Here is a 21669-nt window from a genome sequence, read left to right as displayed (position 1 = left end):
TCACGTTACCACATCGCCTGGGGGAGATCGGGAATGAAGAGCCATGTCAGGTCTGCATGTTGGGAATGTTTTCCCCATCTGGTCTCCTGTTTCGCAGTAATTCTGAGACACTCCTGAGATTCTGCACGCCGTTTCAGGTGTTGCTGGCTAAGGTCTCTACCTGCCCGCCCCAGGCTGTGAAGGGCAGCTTCCATTCCTTTCTAGAAGTGTGGCCCTCTCTGCTGTGGGGAGGGAAGGATGTGGTGTTTTGCCCTTCTGGGTGCAGGCTGGTCCTGTGCTCTGTGAAGAGGTTTTCCCACCCTGCCTGGCTATTGAAGCTCTGTCCAGCTGATCTGAGCATGTTCCCTGTCCCTCGGCTGCTTTTCCCTGATTGGTGTGACTAGTTTTGTGCTGTTGTCAGGTGATCTGTGATTTATATGACTGTGACCTGGAATGCTCACATCTGGACGATGGATCGGAGTCTTTGAACTGCGCCCTTTTTAGTGGGAAGCTGTTGTTAAACTACTGTGTGTGACCTATGGTAGCCAACCAAGGATTATAACAATTGTAGGTTTTCCAGAGGTGTGGGAAGCCTGAGTGGCACTTCTCAAAAATGGAGGGATCCAAGTTTTCATTTTGCTGGCAGACTCAAAGGAGATACAGCTCAAGTCCTGAGCCCTGGAAAGGGGCTGCTCAGCTGCTTCCAGAGTTTATGGCGAGAAAAGAGACACCAGTGAAGTTCCACGACCATGATGGTTACTCAGACATGACAGGCCAGCGGGGGAGCCCCTCATGTGGCGGGAGGAGGGGTGCTGCCAGGTACAGAAACTGTTGTCATCATGTGGTTAAAATAAAAGAACACAACACTGTCTGATAGGCAAGTCTCAGGGTCGCGCCCTTGGCATGGGGATGTGTGTGTGTGTGTGTGTCTCCCAGGATGGTTTATTTTCCTATCTCATTATCTACATGTCCACAGGAGTTTTAATTTTTTTTTTGAGATGGGGTCTCGCTATGCAGTTTAGGCTGGCCTTAAGCTCACTTTGTAGCCCAGGGTGTCTCGAACTCGCAACGATCCTCCCACCTCAGCCTCCCAAGTGCTAGGATTACAGGCATGAGCCACCATGCCTGGCTCACTGTGGTACCGGGGATTGAACTCATGACCTCACGTTTGCCAGGAAGGCGCTTATGCCGCTGAGCTAAATCCCCGTCCTTTTTTTTGTTTTTTGAGACAGGGTCTGACTGTGTAGTCCAGGCTGTCTTGAGCTCACAGTGTAGCCCAGGCTGGCTTTGAACTCACATCGATCTTCCTGCCTCAGCCTCTTGAGTGCTGGGATGATAGGGGTGCGCCACTGCCTGCCTGGGTCTGCTATTTCTTTGTTAGTCTGTGTCTGCAGCACGCAGGATTGCATTCATCATGGGGAGCTGGTGCATGCATGCAGCCCCTCTTTATTTCTTTCCCTCTCCTCCTCCCTCCATGCTCTAGTTTTGTTGATGCTAAGTAGAAGGCTGGTTCATTTAAACTGTTCTTCATTTCTCATGTAAACATTTAAAGTTGTTGGCCAGGCATGGTGGCACACACCTGACATCCCAGCCCTCGGGAAGCTGAGACAGAAGGATTCCAGTGAGTTCGAGGCCAGCCTGGGCTACAGAGTGAGTTCAGGGCCGGCCTGAACTGCATTAGCGAGACCCTGTCTCAGACAACTCATAACAAACAACAAACATGAAAACATTGAAAGCTGTTGCCTGCTCTCTGCTCTGCTGCCTTTGCTGTTTCACCTGTCACCCACATGCCCTGGCCAGCGCGTGACCCCTAGGCCGTGTGTGCGTGTGTGTGTGTGTGTGTGTGTGTGTGTGTGTGTGTGTGTGAAGTGCTGTACCACTGAGCTGCATTCCCAGCCCCCGTGCATTTTTATGTACCGCATCCTTCATCATTCGCTTCAGAGTATTTTCAGTTTCACCCATGGATTCTTGCTGTGTCAGTGGGTCATCTCAAATGCTTTTGCTGAATTTCAGGTTTTGAGGCACAAGGTCTCACTTTGTCTGCTCAAGCTGGGTTTGAACTCCTGTCTCAGCCTCCAAGGCTGAGACCATGCTGTGCCTGGCGGTGTTTGTTTAATCGTGAGTATTTGGAGGAGGGGTCCTGGTGTTTTTAGTTGATTCTGAGGCTAGAGAAGGCACCAGCTGTGTGAAGCCCTGCCGTGGCTCTGAGCACCAGTCCTGGTGACTGATGGTGGAGGATGTGGCCGTTGGTCTTGCCAGCCTCTGCCCCCAGCCCTTGGTCCTGTCGGCCAGTTACTTGTAAGGAGGAGGGGGTTGTGGGGTCACAAACTAGTTCTGTTCCTGGGTTTTGCTTCTCTGTGGCTGGGCGCGGTCTTCGTTATCCTTTGTGTTTAAGAAACGTTCTCCTTTGTCACTAGGGATCACCCCATCCTAGAAGTCTCCTTCCTCAGTGCTGATGTGGTGTCCCCGGTTTTCCAGTGAAAACTCTCTTTCCTCTTCCTGTCGCTTTCAGCCTCTGGTCTGTCCATTTAAATTAGTTACTTGTGCCCATGGTTGTCATTGTGTGGAGACTGCTTGGTGTCTGTGTGCCTGGGTCGCATCTGGCCTGTTTCTGCCTCTTGTTTCTTCACTTTCCCCTTGTCGCTCTCCCTAAGGGCCATGCGTAGAGCCCTGTTCCGTCTGCGGTTGTTTGCAGGGCTGCCTGCATCTTAGGCTGTCCAGGTCTCCTGGGCACAGTGACCTGGCTTCCGGCCTGTGCTTCTCTGTCCTTGGTGGCCATCAGTCGCCCTTCTTTGGGTTTCACTATTTTAGTTTTCAACAGTTAGTAGTCAGAAATCAAGGTAGAAGTCTTTGGGCTTTACTTGTGTATTTTCCTCTTTTTTTTTTTTTCCCCTTGAGACAGGGTTTCCCTGTGTAGTCCAGGCTGGCCTTGAACACTCCGTGTAGCCCAGGATGGCCTGAAACTCAGTGATCCTCCTGCTTCAGCCTCCCAAGTGCTGAGATGACAGGTGTGTGCCACTTTGCCTGGCCTTGGCTTTTTTTTAATAGCTCAAAATACTTAAAACATTTTGGTTTCATGACCCATTTATACCTTTTGCTTTAAATCCATTTATAGTCTTAATAAAGAGTTATTGTAACAGCAAAGAAATTTTTAAGAAAATTATAATCTATCAGTATGTACCATGCTAGAAATTAAAAATAACATTTAAAGAAAGCAGTTAACACTCTTCATATGAATAATGATTTTTTAAATGAAAGTAACCATATTCCCCAAAGCAACATCAGAAGGTGGTGAAAGGATTTGCAAGTTCCTTCAGTCTGTTTGTCAGTCGGGGCTGCGTTCCCCCACTTCTTGCTGACGTCTGAAAGAGCCGTTTACAGTAACCTGATGGCGAGCGGGTGACAGGAGGACCTCTCCTTGGTCCTGTGCCCAAAGTTGACATTTCTCAAAGATTCATTGGAATTCGGAATTTGAAACTGTCATCAATTATCTTTTTAAAAGAATTCTCAAAAATGGAGGGATCCAGGTATGTTTCTTGTTTGGTCTTCTGTGCCGCAAGAGAAAGAGTGAAAAAAGCCTTTACTGGAAAAGAAGAGAAAAAAGCCTTTACTGAGGGCACGGGAGGGCAGCCGAGGAGAGGCAGGAGAGGCAGGCATCCTCCAGAAGCTGGCAGGGGAATTTGATGGGGCGGAGCTAAAAGGGCAGGAGGGATGGCACTGACAGCTGATTGGAGGAGCCTTTGCCTGTGCCAGCGGGTGGGGGTGGGGGTAGGGGTGGGGGTAGAGTGAGGTGGGGGGAGTGGGAGGTTTAACTTGTGGGTTCCGGAGAAGAACACAGGGGGTGCTGTCCAGTGCCAAAGGGAGCTGCTCTCTGGGAGAACCTTCAGTTCTCTTGACATCGAGTTAACCATTTTTATGTGAGATTGTCAAGCTGATGTCACCCTTGGCCACTGCTCCTAGCAGCTACCCATTGCCTTCCACTCTCAGTGCCCGGCCATTCCCACTCTGCTTCCTGTCCTTGTCCCTGTGGATTTGCTGGTCCTGGGCAGTTCATGTCAGGCAGTGATACCTGACACCCACGACAAACTGGGAAAGGCTTTCTGTGGTTCTCAGTTCTGGAGAGCAGGACGCTGTCGCCCAGCATTATGGCAGAGGGTGTGGCAGGCAGAGCTGCCTGCACAGTGGTGCCCAGGATGCAGAGCAGCAGACCCATGTGTGGCCCCTAAGGTCACACTGTCAGGGCCCACCGACACGGGTCTCTGAACCCAGTTGACAGGTCAGGGTGAGGGTCACTTGGACCTGGAATTGTGTAATTCGTGGCTTATAGACGTCTGGCTTCCTTCAGGAGCGCAGTGTTTCCCAGCATTGTCCGGGGTGTGGCAGGGGCTGGGCTGAGTAATATTCCACGGGCGGTCTCCATGTTCCGTGCGCCCATTTGCTAGTTTGTGGACACCCGTGGTGTTCCTGCTTGTGAGTGACCCTTGTGAGTAGTGACGCCATGTGGACTTGGGTTTTCATTCTCCCTGGGGGTGTGTTGAGGGGCAAACTGCTGGGTCGCACAGTTCTTCTGTGTAACTTTCCAGGTCTGCTGGGCTTTCCACAGCAAGTGGCACCTTTAGGTGTTCCCACTCCTACGCCTGAGGCTTCCAATTTTCTCTGTCCTTGCTAACCCATTATTTCTGTTAGCTTCTGAGTTGCCCCTGGAGGGGAAGAGATGGCGTCCCTGGGTAGCATCCATCCGATCTGCGTTTCCCTCCTGATGCAGGGCATGGGACTGCCATGTGCTTCTGGGCATTTATGTCTTCTTAGGAGAAGTATTTAGTCTGACTCCCTGCACATTTTAAAATGAGTTTTTTGTTGTTGTTGAGGTGTTCTTTTTATATCCTAAATACTAGGTCAGTAAACTTTTTATGTCCAGCTTTATTATTATTATTTTTTTTTTTTTTGTCTTTTTGAGGCAGGGTCTCACTATACAGTTCAGGCTGGTTTTAAACTCACAGCAATCCTCCTGCCTCAGCCTCCCAGGTGCTGGGATTTCTGGTGTGTACCCTGTGCCTGGCTTTGTGTTCTCCTTTATTAAAGGCTGCCTCTTTCTTCCTGGGGCTTTGTTAGGTCGAGTGTTGCGCTTTCAGAGGATTCCTTCACTGAGAGCGCAGATCCCTGATCTCACAGACCCCTGGGATGTGGTTCGAAGTATTGCTGGGTTGCTGTCCCCTCCGACTTCTGCAGAGGAGCCTTTCCGTGTTAGGAAGCTGTCTAGCTTTGATGGCACAAACAGACTTTCCAGAGTTTTAACTTTTGCCTGAGATTCATATGTTACCAGGAACAGGTTCTCTGGTGTCCCTGGAGCCCTGCGCTCAGTTCTGCTTCTGGCACTGGGCTTACTGGGTTTGAGCGGGACTCGGCATGCAGGTCTGAGGTGGTGCAGCTCAGACAGAGGCCTGCAGGTGTCCCTGTGGTCCCCTTTCCGTGTGGTGCACAGGAATGAGCCTGGGGCTGTGCTCCATGTGGCTGTGTAGGGCATGGGGCTGACGGGCTGCACTCTGCTGCCCCACCAAGGCCTTGGCAACTGCACGCCCATGAGGACCGGAGGCGGGAGGTCTTTGCAGCTCCAGCCATCCACGGGACAGCACAGGGGCAGGACACTGAGCTGGCCATGTCCTGAGAGGTGTCCAGAACCCTGCCCGGCAGGCTGCTGGGGCATCACGGTTCTGCCTGCGTCCTCTTCCTCTGCTCAGTGGCCCCGCACAGTGCGATTGAAGGTTTTTCAGGCAGTTGCAGACCCTCCAGGCTTCAGCTGCCCACATGGGAGAGGGTTCCATGCTGGCTTCGGGGTCCTGGCGAGTGGAATGTCCAGAGGAGCCCCACGGGGTTGCACTGCCCTGCCCCTGCCCCTGTCGCCTCTGCCTCTGCCACTGCCACTGCCCCTGCCTGTGCCAGCAGCTTGGCTGGGGCCATTTGTCTGACTCTGCAGAGAGACTGCTTTTTCATGGGCCCATTCCTCTGGCACAGGCCTGGCTGGGGGCACAGGCTTTGGCTGGGGGCCCTGTCCCCCACCCTCAGCAGCTGGCTTTTCCATCTCCTGGTGGTTGCTCTTTTTCCTTTTGCTGTGGCTTTCTGTGTGGTTTGACAGGGGTCAGATGGTAGCAAATGCTCCATTTGCCGTGTTTGACCTCCTCCTTGGTCCTTTAGTAGCGTACAGTTGTGCTGGCTTTTTAAATGGTCCTTCTATCAAAGTAGAAGGGTAGATGTTTAGATGCTCTTACTTTTCCTTCAAAAAATAGGGCTGCACCATGTTACAGTTTTGTTTTTTATTTGACTGTTTGGCTGTGATATTCTTTTGAGAAAGGGTCTCACTGTGTAGTCCAGGCAGGCCTTGAACTGCCTGTGTTGTCCAGGCTGCCTGTAGACTCATCCTCCTGCTCAGCTGCCTGGGTGCTGGACTTCAAGGCATGCGCCCCTAGGCCAGCCTCTCCATGTGATTTATGTCATGCCTACAATACTCAGCTGTAGATTCATCTTTTTTCATGTTTTCTAATTCATTGATTTTTGTATTTATCTCTATTGATTTTTCTGTATTTGTTTTTGAGTTTAAAAAACAAATTGCAGATTTCGGTTTTTTGTTTGTTTTGTCTCCAATACTTGGGGTTGAACACAGGGCCACATCCTGCACTGCCTCCCCCCATCTTCTTCATTTACTGTTTTGAGATGAAATCTCAAAAGCCCCCCTGCCTCAACCTCTCAGAGGTCTCGGGTCCACCCCGGCCTGCTGTGTGATGAGAAGCCTTCAGGCCTGCTCCCCTCTGCTGGCTGTCAGAGTAGCCCACGCACATTTTTCCCACGCTGTTGGTTTATAGCGCACTTTGTCGTAATGCATGAGCAGTCCCAGGAGAAGATACAGGGTTTCTAGCTGTTGGGGTGTGCAGTGGGCGACGTGCTGGGACGTCAGTCCATGTGGTCCGTTGTGCTCTGCTGGGGTCTTTGCATCTGCTGATGGGTCCCCATGGTGTCGGGGAGCATGTCACACACACGTACCAGGTCGCGCCTTGGTGGCTGTGCTGTGAGGGAGAAACTTTGGCTGGTGTGCAGGGATGGGGATCCCCAGCTCTAGGTGTCTCCAGGCCAGAGCTCAGCGGGGCCTAGGTGCAGCTGGAGGTGTGGGGAGAGCTCGGAGAGCAGCCATCTCCTTAATGTGTTTCTCTTCTTCTTAGGTGAATCTTAAAATGAGAGAGATAACAGAGAAGGAAATTAAGTTAAAGCAGCAGTTGCTGGAGAGCCCGGCTCATCACAAGGTAAAGGACAGATTTGATTTCCCGGGAATGAACTTGGCCAGTGTGGTGCTAGTGCCCGAGGCTGTACCTGTGACTTGTTTGTGGCTCCCTTCCTCTTGCCCCACAGAGCTGGCCCAGGGCTGTGGTGGCCTGCAGTGGCCTGCGGTCTGCCATTCTCCTCCTTGAAAAAGGGTCTGGCCACTGAATTGTGGGAAGGCAAGGGTATGCTGGGAGGGCTTGGGCAGCTCAAGAGTGGGGGGCCCTGGCCTGCCTGGAAGCAGGCCTCCAAAGATTGTGTCCGAGTGTCGGCCTGGTACCTGCAGCACCCTGGTGTGTCCCTGCAGAGGCTTTGAGGTGCCACATGGCTGTGGCACCTGAGAATCCCTGTCGTAGAAACTCGGTAGGAAATGTGTGTGTTGTAGGTATGCTGCACGTTTGGGCATTGGTCTCTCTCCCTCCTGGCATTTTCCCTTTGGCCAAGCACTTGTGTGCAGGACACAGCCAGGCTCTACAGTCTCACTGGCTCTGAGGAACAGCCCCACCCCGGTTCTTCTCCCTCCGAGCGCCATACCAGTGGGCTCCTGGCAGCCTGGCACCAGTCAGACCGCAGCCCAGACACCCCAGATGTCGCCCTGACCCAGGTGACACACGCATGGTCGAGGGGACAGCCTCGCCCTCCTTTGTGGGTGGGCTGCTTGCCTGAGCCCCCGTCCTATCTGAGTCTGAGGTGTTCTTTGCTACTGTGAAGGATGGCTGAGGAGGGGAGGTGTCTCCTTCCCCTCGACTCTCCTGCTGCTGTGGCGTGGGGCAGTCACAGATACCCAGAAGCCTTTGCTTATGGGATGCTGTCCCACCGCTGGCGTGTGAGTGTGTATCACAATGTCCTGCGGACCTGCTGCTGACCCTCCTCTTCACCTTCCTTCCTGCTTCCTGAGCAGTCTCCCTCCAAGTGGTATTGGAAGTTAGTGCCCGTAAGTGACCCTGCCACCAGCTGCTGTCTGCAGAGTCATCCTGTTGCCATCATGTGCTGCCATTGAAATGCTTGCACCCAGAACTGTTTCTCTTTTGTTGTTTGTTCAAGCGTCCACTTGGGACTGGTGTTACAGCTTCTCAGTAGAGTAGGAGTGAGCGCTGGCTGGGCTGTGGCACCTTGCAGGGTTGCACTGTGGTGCAGGGGCTTCTGCTCCGTCTGCCCCGCTTCTAACCTGGGGTTGTCTGTTCATAGTGTTCATGTGACCAGCACAGAGAGGCTGACAGGACACAGTCTCTCTGTGACTCTCAGAGATACTAGAAAGATTGACGGCAACAGGCAGTAGCCTGAGCTGCCCCTGATGTCTGGTCTTTCCTGACGTCACTCCCCCTCAGTGTTTACCTGCCATCCCTGGCATCTCCAGGTGGTATCCATTTGGGAAGATGGCTCCTGGCCAAGGGCATAGGTGGTCTGTGGAGAGGGATCTTGCTCCTGTCCCTGGGCCTGTGACCTCCCTCCTGTGCCCTCCTTCCCTGGCATGCGCTGGCTCCCAGGCAAGGGCTCAGTGTGGTCAGCAGGCCAGCGCAGGCTCAGGGCTCTGGCTTAGCTTGAAGACAGTGATTTGATTAGACAGCCTGGCTGTGCCCCATCTGTGGTCCATTCCGGACAGAGCCAGTTTGTCACCCTGTGCTTGGTGCCTAGTGGTGCCTGTGCACGTGAACTCATAGATACGAGTCCTTGTGGAGATGGGTCTCTGTGTCCCCCTAATGCCATGTGTGTTTGGTGGCTTCCTGATGTGGCTCAAATCACCCTCTGGCCCCTTCTCGGGATCCCACGGCATGGACTGCACGGGCTCCTCCGGCCAGGCCTGTGTTCTGGCCACTGTGCTTCTCTGCATGTGTTGGCAGACAGGCTGCCTCAGGAGAGCCACAGACCTCCGGTCTCCCGAGTTCCAAAGGTAACTGGGACAGTGGCTCACAGATTCAGCTGTCCTCCAGGGAGGTTGATTGAATGAAGACAAAAATGTGACAGCATCAGCATCCCTTCAGTTGTCCCCTTATCAGTGTGGCACTGTGACACACTCCTGTAATCCCAGCATTAGGGAGGCTGAAGTGGGAAGATCAATGTGAATTTAAGGCCAGCTTGGGCTGCATAGCAAGACTTTGTCTGAGAAAATAAAAAGTGAGCAAATGTTCCTTTATCAGGAACTGCGAGTGCCCTGCCACAGTTTTCAGTAAGTAGCTGGTGAAGATGAACCCGGTAACAGTGACAGGTGGAGGTTTTGTCATCGCACCCCACAGCCAGCGTTGAGAGTGATAGCAGGAGGCAGTTTTGCGCTCCGTGTGCTCCCAACCCCCCTCACCGCCCATCTTTAATCCGGAACCCATTTGCTTCATGCATGCCTCTGCTCGCCCCATGTCTGCTGCCTGTGGAAGCCTGGCCTGGCGCATGCCACTGTGCACTGCATGCTGGAACCCGCGGAGCTTGCACGTGTGGTACAGTATGAGGAGGGTCATTGTGGGAGCACGTGCCCTGGGTGCTGAGAAACAAGTTAAAGCGAGCCTTTGCCAAGGAGTCCACACAGAACAAGCCTTGTTGCAGAATTGTGCAGACAGCATTAAAAGTGTCTGATGCTGAATGTGACTGTTTTATCCTTGGTCTCCCTGGACATCAGCTGGAGATTCCGGCCTGCAGGGAGACAGCCTTGGAATCTGTTCACCTGTGGGCCAGGGACTTGGGGCTCTGAGCTTGTGACGGCCAGGCTCTGCCTATAGCTGTCGTGCGTCTGCCTCTGCAGGAGCTGTGGCTGGCAAGGAGAGCCAGGCCTGAGAGCTGTGCTGGTGAGCCAATGTGAAACAGGGTGGGTACAGGCTCAGGGCTGCCGGAGGGGCCTGGCTACTACCTCCTCTACCCCAGAGCAGAACTGAGGCCCAAGGCTTCCTCTCCAAGTGGAGACATGGTTTCTGGTCCTGAGCCTTGCACAGGTGCTTCTTGGACGGGTTGATGTGTGTTTCATGAGAAGGGGGCCTCACTTGCTCTGAGAGTTCTCAAACTCTGCACCAAAGCTGTCGTGTGTTTTCCTTCACGGCCACAGCCAGCTGATGGCACTCCGAAGCTCACTGTTTAACTTGTTTCTCGCCAGTTCGTAGCGTGTCAGCTATGGTAGTGTAGACCTGTGTTCTGCCTCCTCCCCACGTGTCTACCTCCAGTGTCAGCTGAGCATTGGACTGGCCCTGGTGGCGCTTGCAGAGGATGGCTGCCAATTGTTGTAGCTGCGCAGCCCAAGTCTCCAGTCTTGACGAGGGTCCTGGGCAGGGGTGCCATCCCAGCAATCTGAGTGTGCCAGGCGGGCACAGGTTTTCTCCAAGAGTCTCAAGACACTGCCCATGCTGTGCTCCTGTAGCGTGGCTATAGTCCAGGCCAGGTGAGCACACATGCAGAGACCCTTTCCCTTTATCAACTGCAGGTCCGCTATCGGCGAGAGCACCTTTCCTCCAGGCAGTCACCCTACTTCCCGCTGTTGGAGGACTTGATGAGAGGCAGCAGTGATGGCGCTGCTCTCCTGGCAGTGGTGCACTACTATTGCCCCGAGCAGATGAGACTGGATGGTGAGTGGAGGTGCTATCTGCACGCCTAGGAGGTGTGTGGGGTGGTGTGTGGGGGGTTGTGCACCTGTGCCGTGGCGGGCGAGTCAGGGTAACGTGGGCGAGCGCCTGCAGCTCACCTGTATCTCAGAAAGGTAGAAAGGGCTCAGGACGCCTCTAGGGGATGAGAATCCCGCTGCTTCAGTGCTCTGCAGAGCACTCCCAGGAATGTGCGCTCGGCCTTGGTGTGGTCTGCAGGGGCCATGGCCTGGGAGGACGTGGCGGACTGAGCGCTGCTCCAGGGCAGGAGTGCCACATAGTGTGTCAGTTCTTACAAGGGAGTCTCAGACAAAGCGCTGCTCTCTCGCATGTTGTCCTGGCTGGCCATGGACACCTGCGCTACAGGCCATCCTCTCTCCACTGGAGTCTCCTGAATGGGTCTGGGGGGCTGCGGGAGTATTTCAGTACTCACAGAGCTGCACTGGAAAGACAGGGAACCTTGGGCCAGGAGAGACCTGAGAGGAGCCTGAGGAAGGAAGGAGCCATGTGTGCCCCAGGGTCCAACAGGCTATAGCCTGCAGCGCCATCAGCCTTAGGGCCGTCTGTGTCAGAAGCTGGGGCCAGGCTTCATGGAAGAAGAGCTGGGAAAGTATGGGGGCTCCTCGAGTGCCTACTCCCCAGGTCAACAGGCAATGGGTGGGGACTGAGAGGCTACCAGGGGAAAGGTCAGTGTCAGAGCGCTCTGGGGTTAGGGACACTCATGCCCCTGCAGGAGTTCTGATGGAGGCTGTAGGCCACACCCGACCTGTGGGATGCAGGACAGGAAGAGAGGGCGACAGCTAGTAGGAAGATGGCAGATGTTAGTGACTCTGGGTTTTTGTGTGGCAGTGCCTCGTCTCCTGTCTGCATTCTTCCCCTCCCCACTGTGGGTAGGATTCTCTGCAATGTGACTGCGGACTCAGGGGCCTTGTCTCGGGGGAAACTGAGCCAGGCAGGCTGTAGGCTTCGGGATGGTTAGGAAGGAGGTAAGCCCCTGGAGAGAGGCTTTGGTGTAAGCTGCTCTGTGCAGTTTGCCAGCCCATCTCAGCCCCAGGAGGTCCGTTTGCCTTGGGTGCAGAGCAGGGGAGGATTCTCCTCTGCAGAAACTTGCCTTGGGGAGACGTGGCCTGCCCTGTCACCTGCAGCAGAACCTCTGCTCTGATGCTTCCCTCTTAACTGGGTGTGGAAGGCCAGTGACCCCAGACCCAAAGGAGCACCAGGTACAGAGGCAGCACAGGAGACGCGGTGTCGATGAGGGAGTGGAGAGAGTGGACTCCAGGGAGTCTGAGGAAGGGTGTGCTGAGTCATGGAAATGTCAGAATTCCTGAAGAGCTGGGTTAGGTGGATTTGAAGAAACCCAAGAACCAGGACAAGGAGGAAGAGGTAGAAAAGCCAGAGGTGAGTGCAGGGAGGAAGAACAGGAAAAGGCAAGGCATCACCTGGGAAGTGGAAGATGCCAGTGTCACTTCCTGAGAACCCACAGTGGTCAGTGTGACTGCTGAAATGGGAAGAGGAGGCCCCAGCAACCTTGGGGAAGTGGGAGCAGGACGACATGGGACAGTTGGATGGCACCCCAATGCCCAGGGAGGCTTTTAGCAGGGCACACTTCGTGCAGGGGTAGGAGAGGGGCTCAAGTCTCCAGTGTTCCAGAGACCGAGGCCCCTGGGCCAGGTGGGGCAGGCAGGCCCAGCTCAGTGGCCACCAGACAGACACAGCAGAGTATTGGGCAGAGACCCCAAGGGGCTAGTCTGGTCATGAGAGCTTCCTCTGGACCCGGCTGCAGAACACAGTGTGCCCACAGCAGTAGCCATCTGCCGCACAGCAGTGCCCTGGACCTTCATTGCTAGCTAGGCAGGCCCAGGGCAGGAGCAGTCACCAGGGGTGTGGGCCTCAGCAGAGGGGTTGCCCAGTGACCTCTTTTTTAATAAAAATCATGGTGGCATGACTTTATGAGTTTCAATGTAAAAATGTTAAAGTTTTTGGTAAATTCAGTTGCAGAATAAGAAAATTTTAAAAGGGAGAATATGTAAAACTAACAGCTTTTAAAGGATTAATAGAAAGTTTTCTGGAAACATCAGAAAGGAGAGCAAAAATAAAGAATATAGTGAGCAAGAAGAACTACAGATCTAGTAGATAGCAGAGATGGCTGCTGGGAATATTTGTGCCACTTCCGTTTGCACATTAGCTGCCACACAGCATTCCCTGGGCCTGGGAGAGATGAGAGCGCAGAGAGACGCAGTGGTGACCAAGGCGATGAGCTTCAGGAGTTGGAAGACACCATCACATGGGACGGCTGGGCTGGGCCTGGAAGACAGGTCAGGAAAATGGCAGCTGGTGTGTGGTGTCAGTCCCAGGGGACAACACAGGTTTTGGGACTGGGGAGGGGATGCTGTTTCTGGACGCCACCTCAAGAGGGAGCCAGGAGTGGGCTTGCTCTGTTCATGCAGGCGAGAAGTCCTATGTGAGATGTTAGGAGACAAGAATCCGAGGACCACATGGGATCATTCTGGGAGGGGCAGCTTATGGCCTGCTGAGGACGTGATATGGCCTGGTCGTGGTACACACACACACACACACACACACACACACACACACACACACACAGACACACACACACACAGACACAGACACACACACACACACACACACACACACACACACACACACGCTCGCTTCCCAGGTTGCGCCCCAGGGAGCAGGGAGAGGCTGGGTCCCCCCAGAGGGCCCTCACTAGGGCTCCTGCACACCACACCTTGCCAACTCCTCACACTAGAGGGCCAGGAAGGACTTGGGAATGAAGTCAGTGAAGGGAAGTAAGAAAAGCAGAAATAGGTTTAAGATTGTAAGGAAAAAACAAATTCTTCTATAGTGCTTGGGCCAGGAATGAGCGTTCTCAGGTGCTGAGTCACTACCTAAAAATCGTTATTTTCCAGAATATTCTGAAAGTGTGTCAATAGCTGTTGTTTCCTAAGAAATTGACAAAGTGGTGTACAATCTCCCTGGGTGAGCCCGGGGCCACTGTCATGCTTTGTCACCCTGCCCAAAGCTGTTGGGTTAAACTCTCTAGGTGATCAGGGACCCCCAGTGCCCCCTGTGGGCCTCTCCTGTCACCACACTTGAGCCCCGGCCTCTGCCCAGCACGTGCCACATGGCTATGGCTTTCAGTGCAGCTCTTAGGCTTTCCAGGTACCTCCCTGTAGCCTCGGGACTGCATCTGAGCTGCCACTGGCCATCTGGGCCTTGGTGTTTGGGAGGCTGGTGGGTGGCAGAGTGTCTCTCGGCCCTTGGCCTTCTGTTTCACTGCACTGCTTTGGCAGGTCAGGCAGCTGGATGAGAAAGATTCTGCTTCAGAATTGGTTGATTCATTGCGAGGGTGCTGCAGACCTTGCCTCCTTTGCCCCTTGTCCTCAGATTTCTTGTCTGCCTTTCTGTGCACTGTCGCCATGCTGCCTGTTATTGGTCACCTGGTCCTGCTCCATGGCCTGCATTCTGGCTCTGTTAGTGGATTATAATCTGGTTTTTAAACTATTTTTCATTGCAGCTGTCGCAGGTTAACTGCGAAGAGGAGAAACACGGGTGCTTGCTCCATGATTTACCACCAAATCTTGCTGGATGTTATCCTGGCTGGAGCTGCGTGGCTCTGGTCTGGGAGGCAGTGGAGTGGGGAACTGCACGCAGAGCCTGGGGAAGAGGCGCTGGTGCAGGGGATGGATGTCCCAAAGCCACTAGGGACAGACTGGCTGGCTAGTAACCCCTGGTGCCAGGTGGCCTTATGTGAGACCTGGTGACACCCCACTGCATGTGAGGCAGAAGCACCCTGACCTTAGACTAAAGCCCTGAGCCTGAAAGGAGCAGTCGAGGTGACTGAGTAGAAAGTCTGACTTGGAGGTGCTTCCAAGCCCCTGATGTTGAAGCTTGTCCTTAGAAGGCTCCTGCGGTGCTCTTGCCAATGCAAGCCTGATGTCCTCAAGTGTCCTGCCCAGAGCGGGTCGGTGGCTTTCCTCGACACTTGGAGTACAAGCTTCTCCCAGCACAGTCAGGGCAGAGGGGACTTGCTCAGCCCCTGGTGTGGCGAGGCTCCCCAGATGAATCGGTGTGGCCACCCTTTCTTTTAGAAGCCCAAATCAAATTAGTGATTTGCTAGCTGTCTCAGCATTAGCCACTAAAAGCAAATCCTGGAGGTGTCACTGCTTTCTCCTTGAGCACATTCCTTTTACACCGAGTGTCACTGGGGAAACTGTACTTTTGGATCTCCTGATGTTATTTCTTTGGTACGACACTCCCCGGCATGAAACGCCCTGTGGCCCATCTGTACACCCCACTGTGCGGTGTCTCCGCGTGCTGAGCCCTCCTCCTCTGTGTCTGTCAGATATATGCCTGAAGGAGGTGCCGTCCATGGCCGATAGCCTGTACAACATCCGGCTGCTGAGAGAGTTCGCCAACGAGCACCTGAACAAGTGCTTCTACCTCGCGCTGGAGGACATGCTATACGCGCCCTTAGTGCTCAAGGTGAGGGCGGCTCAGGTGCAGCGTCGTCTGGGGCTGTGCACTGCTGGGTACTTATGTCCCCTCTCTCCTTTCATTGTTCTTTTAGCCCAACGTTATGGTTTTTATTGCTGAGCTCTTCTGGTGGTTTGAGAATGTTAAACCCGATTTTGTTCAGCCCCGGGATGTTCAGGAGCTGAAAGATTGTGAGTGACCACACATGGTGGGTGGGGTGTGTTCCAGGGATTCCTGGGAGCTGGGAGATCCTGGGGGTCTGCCGGCACCCAGGGCAGGCTGTGCAGTGCCTAGGTTCCTTGTGGATCAGGCTTTCCTTTTCTGTCCACTCTTCTTCCAGTCTGCATAGTGTTTGGAAAAGTTGGTTTAACAGTCATAGCATTTGCCAGGCACAGTAGCTCATGCCTGAGATTGCAGGCATTTGGGAGGGTTGCTGTGAGTCCATGGCCAGCCTGCACCTCACAGTGAGTTCAGGGCCAAGCTGAACCACAAAGCAAGACCCTGTCTCAAAATAACAAAACAGAAAGTCATATCTGACGTTATGCAGTAAATTTGTTAAATTTGACAACAGTTTTCTGGAGAGGTTTGTTTTCAGGTAAAAGTTGAGTTATTTTTACACTTATGAAAGATGCAGGCTTAGCCAGGTGTGGTGGTACAAGCCTGTAATCTTAGCACTCAGGAGGTGGAGGCAGGATCCCCACAAGTTCGGCCAGTCTGGCCTACATAGTGAGTTCATAGCCTGAACTGCATACACAGACCCTGTCTCAAAAACAAAATACCAGGTTTGTGTTTCATGTTAGTTTCCCTAAAGTTGTTACTTTTGCAGCTAAAACAGTGTTACAGCCGAAGAGCAGCCGGCCCCCTGTGCCTATCTCCAATGCCACCAAGCGCAGTTTCCTGGGCAGCCCCGCTTCGATGAGCCCCGCCGACCTGCCTCCCGCCCCGCTGCCAGCCGAGGGCGGGCATAGGCACCACCTCCACCCCGAGGAATCCGAGTGTCTGTGAGTCTGTCCTGTTCCCCACTTTGTAGCGGCTCAAAGTTGTGGCGGAAGCACTGGCTGTGTCGGTGTGCCCCAGGAAGCTTGTCCTCCTCCGCTTGGGCCTCCACAGAGGCCAGGGCTAATTGCCAGTCTCCACCCTTGGCACATAGCTCTTGGCCTCTGTGTCCTCTCTTCCTTTCTCGCCTCCTCTCTTGCTTCCCACCCCATATCCCTTCTGACCCTAGATGACCTCTCCCTGCATTTACCTCTTTAGGCCCAAGCCTGGCAGCTGCGGCCCAGCATGCTGGTGGCCTACAGTCCCTCCAGCCTGCCCATACCTTGGTGGCCTGTCCTTGCCACATTCCCCTAAGTGTGGCAGCGAGAGTGCCCACAAGCTGACAGCCTGGTCAGCTGGTGGCAGCGCCCTTGCAGGCGTGGCATCCCTGTGAGCACTGGGTCTGCTTCAGGAGTGTGTGTCCTCAGCCACAGATCTGCGTGAATGGGCCGAGTGGGGCCATGTTTGCAGTGTTAGTTTGCACAGTCATCTTTATTGCTGAAGTGACCGGCTTGCCACTGAGCCAGTGCCATGCAGTTCTGAGAATCCCACTCTTCTCACTCCTGTCTCTGTGGTTTCTCTCACATGTACCCTCGTGGCATGTTTATGTTTCACTGTTGAAACGGGAAACTGCCTGTGTGGCTTGCTGACCTGAAGGAACCCCTTGTTTGCAGCTTTTCCATTTGTCCCAGGGTTGGAGTTCTTGGTAGTCTCGTGGCTCATTTTTACAGCAGTATTTCCCAGGAAATGTTAGGGTGCTTACAGCTGAGAAGAAATTCTTGATGATCTTTGCCGTTTCACATGCATTTGCTTTTGAAATTGAAGTTTTATAAATGGTAATTTTTCTCTCAATTGTTTTCCATTTAGGGGGAAAGGAACGTCTGCATTTAGCCCATCCCATCCTTTACTGCCGTTGAGGCAGAAGCAGCAGAAAGCAGCACAGGCCGAGGATCTGCCTGGTGAGAGCATGCCTGCCCGCTTCTGCCCGCTTCCCCTCCCCTGAACCGCAGGACTTCCTTGGAGCCAATGACTTGGCTCATGTAGTGACTTCAGTTAAGAACAGGATGGTAAACTCTGTTTTGCACTGTGTGCCTTGAGTTTACAGTCTGACTGTGAAAATCTCAGCCATACCTAATAAATCCCACGGAGATGCAGAACCGCTGCGGGGACTGAAGCAAGAGCTTCTGTATTGAGGCTTGCCTAGAGTTGGGGTTCCCTTGCTCCCTGTGTTGGGCTGATGGTTGCGTCCCACGTTAGTTACTGACCTGTGAGTAGGATGGGTTCGATTGTCTGCTTTCCTTGAGCAGTCTTGGTGTACTGAGTTAAGATCATTTTCTGGGGAAAGCATTTCTAGTTGCGCAGAATTAAAACTCCAAATGTTAATTCCTCCACACTGCAGATCAGCGGCATCGGTCCAATTCTTTAACCCGAGTTGACAGTCAGCCACGAGGTGCTGCAGTAGCGTGGCCGGAAAAAAAAACCAGGTGGGTCCCTTGGAAGTGATGTTTACATTGTGGTCTTCAGTAGACTCCCCTGAGCCAAGCCTGCTATGGTGGTGCTGAGCAGCCTCCTGCACACTGTTCCACACCTGTGGTTTCTGCTCGTGTTTCAGGCCTGTGTCCCAGCCAACACCTTTTGTACTGCATCATGCCACCAGCTGTGAGGTGGACCCTGGTTCCGGCGACAGCATCAGCTTGGCCCGCTCTATCAGCAAAGACAGCCTGGCTTCCAATATTGTCCACCTGACGCCCCAGAACCAGGCACACCCCACGGCTGGGAAGGCCAACGGGAAAAGCCTGCTGAGCAATGTCAGTATTGAGGATGAAGAGGAGGAGCTCATGGCCATCATTAGGATGGATGTGACTGCCCACCGCGGTGACCCGGAGGTCACCAGGGCCTCACCCCGTGTGCCAGTTCTGCCGACCAGTGCCAAGTCTCCCCAGAGGCAGCTGGATACTGCAGAGAATAAGCCTGACAGTTTCTTCCTGGAACCCCTGATGCCAGCAGTACTGAGGCCAGCAAAAGAGAAGCAGGTTATCACCAAGGAGGACGAGTATGGGGAAGGGAGGCCAAGGAGCTCCACAGCCAAGCGGGCCAGTGAGGGCCCCCAGCCACTGGCACGAAAGAAAGTAACTGGTGGTCATGGTGGGCGGGACTCGAATAGGACTTTCACCCCCATCCCCTGTGCAGAGTTTGTGGCCAGTGCAGACTCGGCTGAGGTATCTCTGCGCTCATCGGAAGCCCTGGGGGAGGTGCGTGGGGGACCTCTGGCCATGGGTGGGTTCCAGCCGTCACCCCAGAGCCAGCCTGTAACTGGCTTCTTCCTCCACGTGGGCCGGGCTGACGAGGATGCAGAGGGGAGGCTGTGCATTGGCTCCAAGAGCCCTGGCTCCCAGGACTCGGAGCCCTGGACGCTGCTGAGGCAGGACTCTGACTCTGATGTGGTTGACATAGAGGACGCAGAGCAGGACTTCATGGGCGAGGGTCACCCTGCAGTTCTTACTGTGTACACGGGGGAGGAGGAGTCTGCCAAGCTGCAAGAGGACATGAAGGTGCGGGAGCATGAGGACAAGGATGGCGCCAGTGGCCGCTCCAGCCCATGCCTGAGCACGGCCTCTCAGCTTAGCAGTGTGTCCCTAGCCAGCGGCAGCGTGAAGATGACCAGCTTCGCAGAGCGGAAGCTGCAGCGGCTCAACAGCTACGAGACCAAGTCCAGCACCAGCAGCTCTCAGAAAACCACTCCAGATGCATCAGAGAGCTGCCCCGCGCCCCTGACCACATGGAGGCAGAAGCGGGAGCAGAGCCCAGGCAGGCATGGTCGGGATCCCGCCAGCCTCCTGGCCTCTGAGCTGGTGCAGCTGCACATGCAGCTGGAGGAGAAGCGCAGGGCCATTGAGGCCCAGAAAAAGAAGATGGAGGCGCTGTCCGCTCGGCAACGCCTGAAGCTGGGCAAGGCCGCCTTTCTGCATGTGGTGAAGAAAGGCAAGGCAGACGGTGCCCCACAGCCACTGCGGCCTGAGCACTTGGCCAAGGAGTACGCACAGCACAATGGCGAGGACCTGGACGACAGTACTGCCAGAACCGAGCAGGGCATGGCTCGGGATGCAGACGGAGAGGGCTTGGCTCTCGTACAGCCTCTCAGGCCCCGAGAGGCAGTCATGGTGCATGACGTGGATAAGAGCAAGGCGATCTCTGCTGCCCTCCTGGAGGATGGGGTGGGTGAGGGTGTGGACGTGGCCGAGTGCGAGCTGTCCATTGAGAAGCTGAGCGAGACCATCAGCACGCTGCAGCAGGCCATCCTGAGGATCTCACAGCAGCAGGAGCAGCTACTCATGACGTCCCCGGCTGTTCCAGTGCCCAGCTCCAAGACCAGCTCCCAGGACCAGAAGGTGAAGGCTGCCATCCACTTTGTGGAGCCGCTCTCACCACCCGGGATGGCTGGTCACCGCAAACCACCTCGGCTGGGCCAGGGCCGGACCTCCCGCTCTGGAAGACCATCGGAGCTCAAGGTCCCAAAAGACAGGCAGCAGGGAGGCTCCAGGAGCAAAACCCCGACGCCCAGCATGGAGGGCCTCCCACACCCACGCCCCTTCCCCCCGGGACACTCCCCGATCACCCCCGACACAGGTGCAGATAGGGCTGCAGAGTCCAGTGGCCACCCACCTGAGAAAGGGCTCCTCGATGGTTACCGGCTCCACGACGAGAGCAATCAGCGGGCATTCATTCTGTCCTCGTCCAAAGATTCCAACGTCATTGCAGAACAGATGGGTCTCAGCGAAGTCCTGGACGCCAGCGTGCAAGAGGCAGAGCTGCTCCGCACGAAAGAGGTAGCCTCCACGGAGGAGCCACTGAGGAGCAAGGCCAGCCTCATCGAGGTGGATCTGGCCCACCTGAAGGCCCCCGACGAGGATGGTGAAGTGGCGGGCCCAGACAGCGCATCGGAGCTCGTCAGCGACGGGGACCAGAAACCTGGGGTCGGCTTCTTCTTCAAGGTACGTGGGCGGTCGTGACGGGGCTGGGGTGGGTTCACACCCAGGACTTTGGTCCGGAGCAGACTTGAGGGTCTGGGTGGAAGACCTGGTCCCCTGCTTGTAAGGCTGAGCCCCCACCACTGCTCATGAACCCTAGGGTCTGATTTCTTGGCATGTACACATGTGACGAAGTGTTTTTCTGTCATGGACTTTTGAACCACTTAGAAGTGTGAAAAAGGCAGAGCCGGAAAGCTATGGGAATGCCGAGGCCAGGCTGCACTCCAGGGGTATGGAGCCTGGGCCAGCCCTGCAGCCTCCCATGCTCCTTCCCTGCGGATGCAGTGGGATGCGACCTGGGCTGGTGCCCTGTGCCGGCCATCCTGCTGAAGGTGCACCGTGGCCCATGGCACAGCTTTGGGAGTGTGCATGTGGGATGTCACTGTGATCGCGTGGGCGGAGTGTAGGGCAGGAATGTGTTTTCATGCAGACTGGTCGTGGACTGCCTGACTGGACGCCTTTGAGCAGCGGTTCCGTTCCTTTGTTCCATAGCGTAGGGAGAGGTGTTTACAGCGATCACAGAGTGAAGCTCTGACCACGTTAGGATCTATGTGCGCCCCAACTCTCGTCGATGGCCTTTGGACACTTCCTGGACCACTGTGGTCTGTTGTTGCAGGATGAGCAAAAGGCAGAAGACGAGCTTGCCAAGAAGCGGGCGGCCTTCCTACTGAAGCAGCAGCGCAAGGCGGAGGAGGCGCGTGTGCGGAAGCAGCAGCTGGAGGCAGAGGTGGAGCTCAAGCGCGACGAGGCCCGGTACCATGGCCCTCCTCCCCACACCCCCAGTGCCTGGCCCCTGCCCTCCCCTCCCCTCCTCTCCCCTCCCCTTCCCTCCCCTCCCCTTCCCTCCCCTGCCCTCCCATGCTGGGCCTCAGCCTTCACAGCCAGCTGTCCTGTCCTCCTGCCCCTCCCTCCCTACCCCTACGTAGCACATGAAGCAAGTCCAGCCATGCGCAGTGAGCTGAAGGCACCAGTCGGGCTCTGCCAGGAGCAGTGCTGTGGATGCGCTCCTTGGAGAGTCCCACCAATGGATGATGTGCTCCTTCTGCCCCAGGCGTAAAGCTGAGGAAGACCGGATCCGTAAGGAGGAGGAGAAGGCACGGCGAGAGCTCATCAAGCAGGAGTACCTACGCAGGAAGCAGCAGCAGATCCTCGAGGAGCAGGGGCTCAGCAAACCCAAGTCAAAGCCCAAAAAGCCAAGGCCCAAGTCTGCTCACCGTGAGGAATCATGCAGCGACTCGGGCACCAAGTGCTCCTCCACCCGT

The 21669-nt window shown here is 54.9% G+C and overlaps 1 protein-coding gene across 4 annotated transcripts in view; it reads left to right on the top strand.

Moving 5' to 3' along the window:
- Camsap1 (calmodulin regulated spectrin associated protein 1) overlaps positions 1-21669 on the top strand; it is a 55001-nt gene that overhangs the window by 24323 nt on the left and 9009 nt on the right. The window contains exons 4-14 of one of the 4 annotated variants that reach the window (XM_003472981.4): positions 7191-7271; positions 8189-8221; positions 10688-10829; positions 15214-15353; positions 15439-15535; positions 16171-16345; positions 17247-17338; positions 17779-17863; positions 17992-20371; positions 21024-21160; positions 21459-21667. In XM_003472981.4, the coding sequence (XP_003473029.2) occupies positions 7191-7271; positions 8189-8221; positions 10688-10829; positions 15214-15353; positions 15439-15535; positions 16171-16345; positions 17247-17338; positions 17779-17863; positions 17992-20371; positions 21024-21160; positions 21459-21667 (3571 nt within the window). Of the gene's footprint in view, positions 1-7190; positions 7272-8188; positions 8222-9656; positions 9717-10687; positions 10830-15213; positions 15354-15438; positions 15536-16170; positions 16346-17246; positions 17339-17778; positions 17864-17991; positions 20372-21023; positions 21161-21458; positions 21668-21669 lie in introns of all 4 variants that reach the window. The other 3 variants (XM_063244051.1, XM_013155825.2, XM_023566399.2) reach the window with 3 other exon arrangements.

The sequence above is a fragment of the Cavia porcellus genome, unplaced genomic scaffold, assembly GCF_034190915.1.
Source record: "Cavia porcellus strain 051 isolate PalLab524CR breed Dunkin Hartley unplaced genomic scaffold, mCavPor4.1 scaffold_49, whole genome shotgun sequence".
Taxonomy (NCBI): Eukaryota; Metazoa; Chordata; class Mammalia; order Rodentia; family Caviidae; genus Cavia; species Cavia porcellus.
Note: the sequence above shows the minus strand (reverse complement) of the source record. Positions and strands in the feature narration are given on the sequence as shown.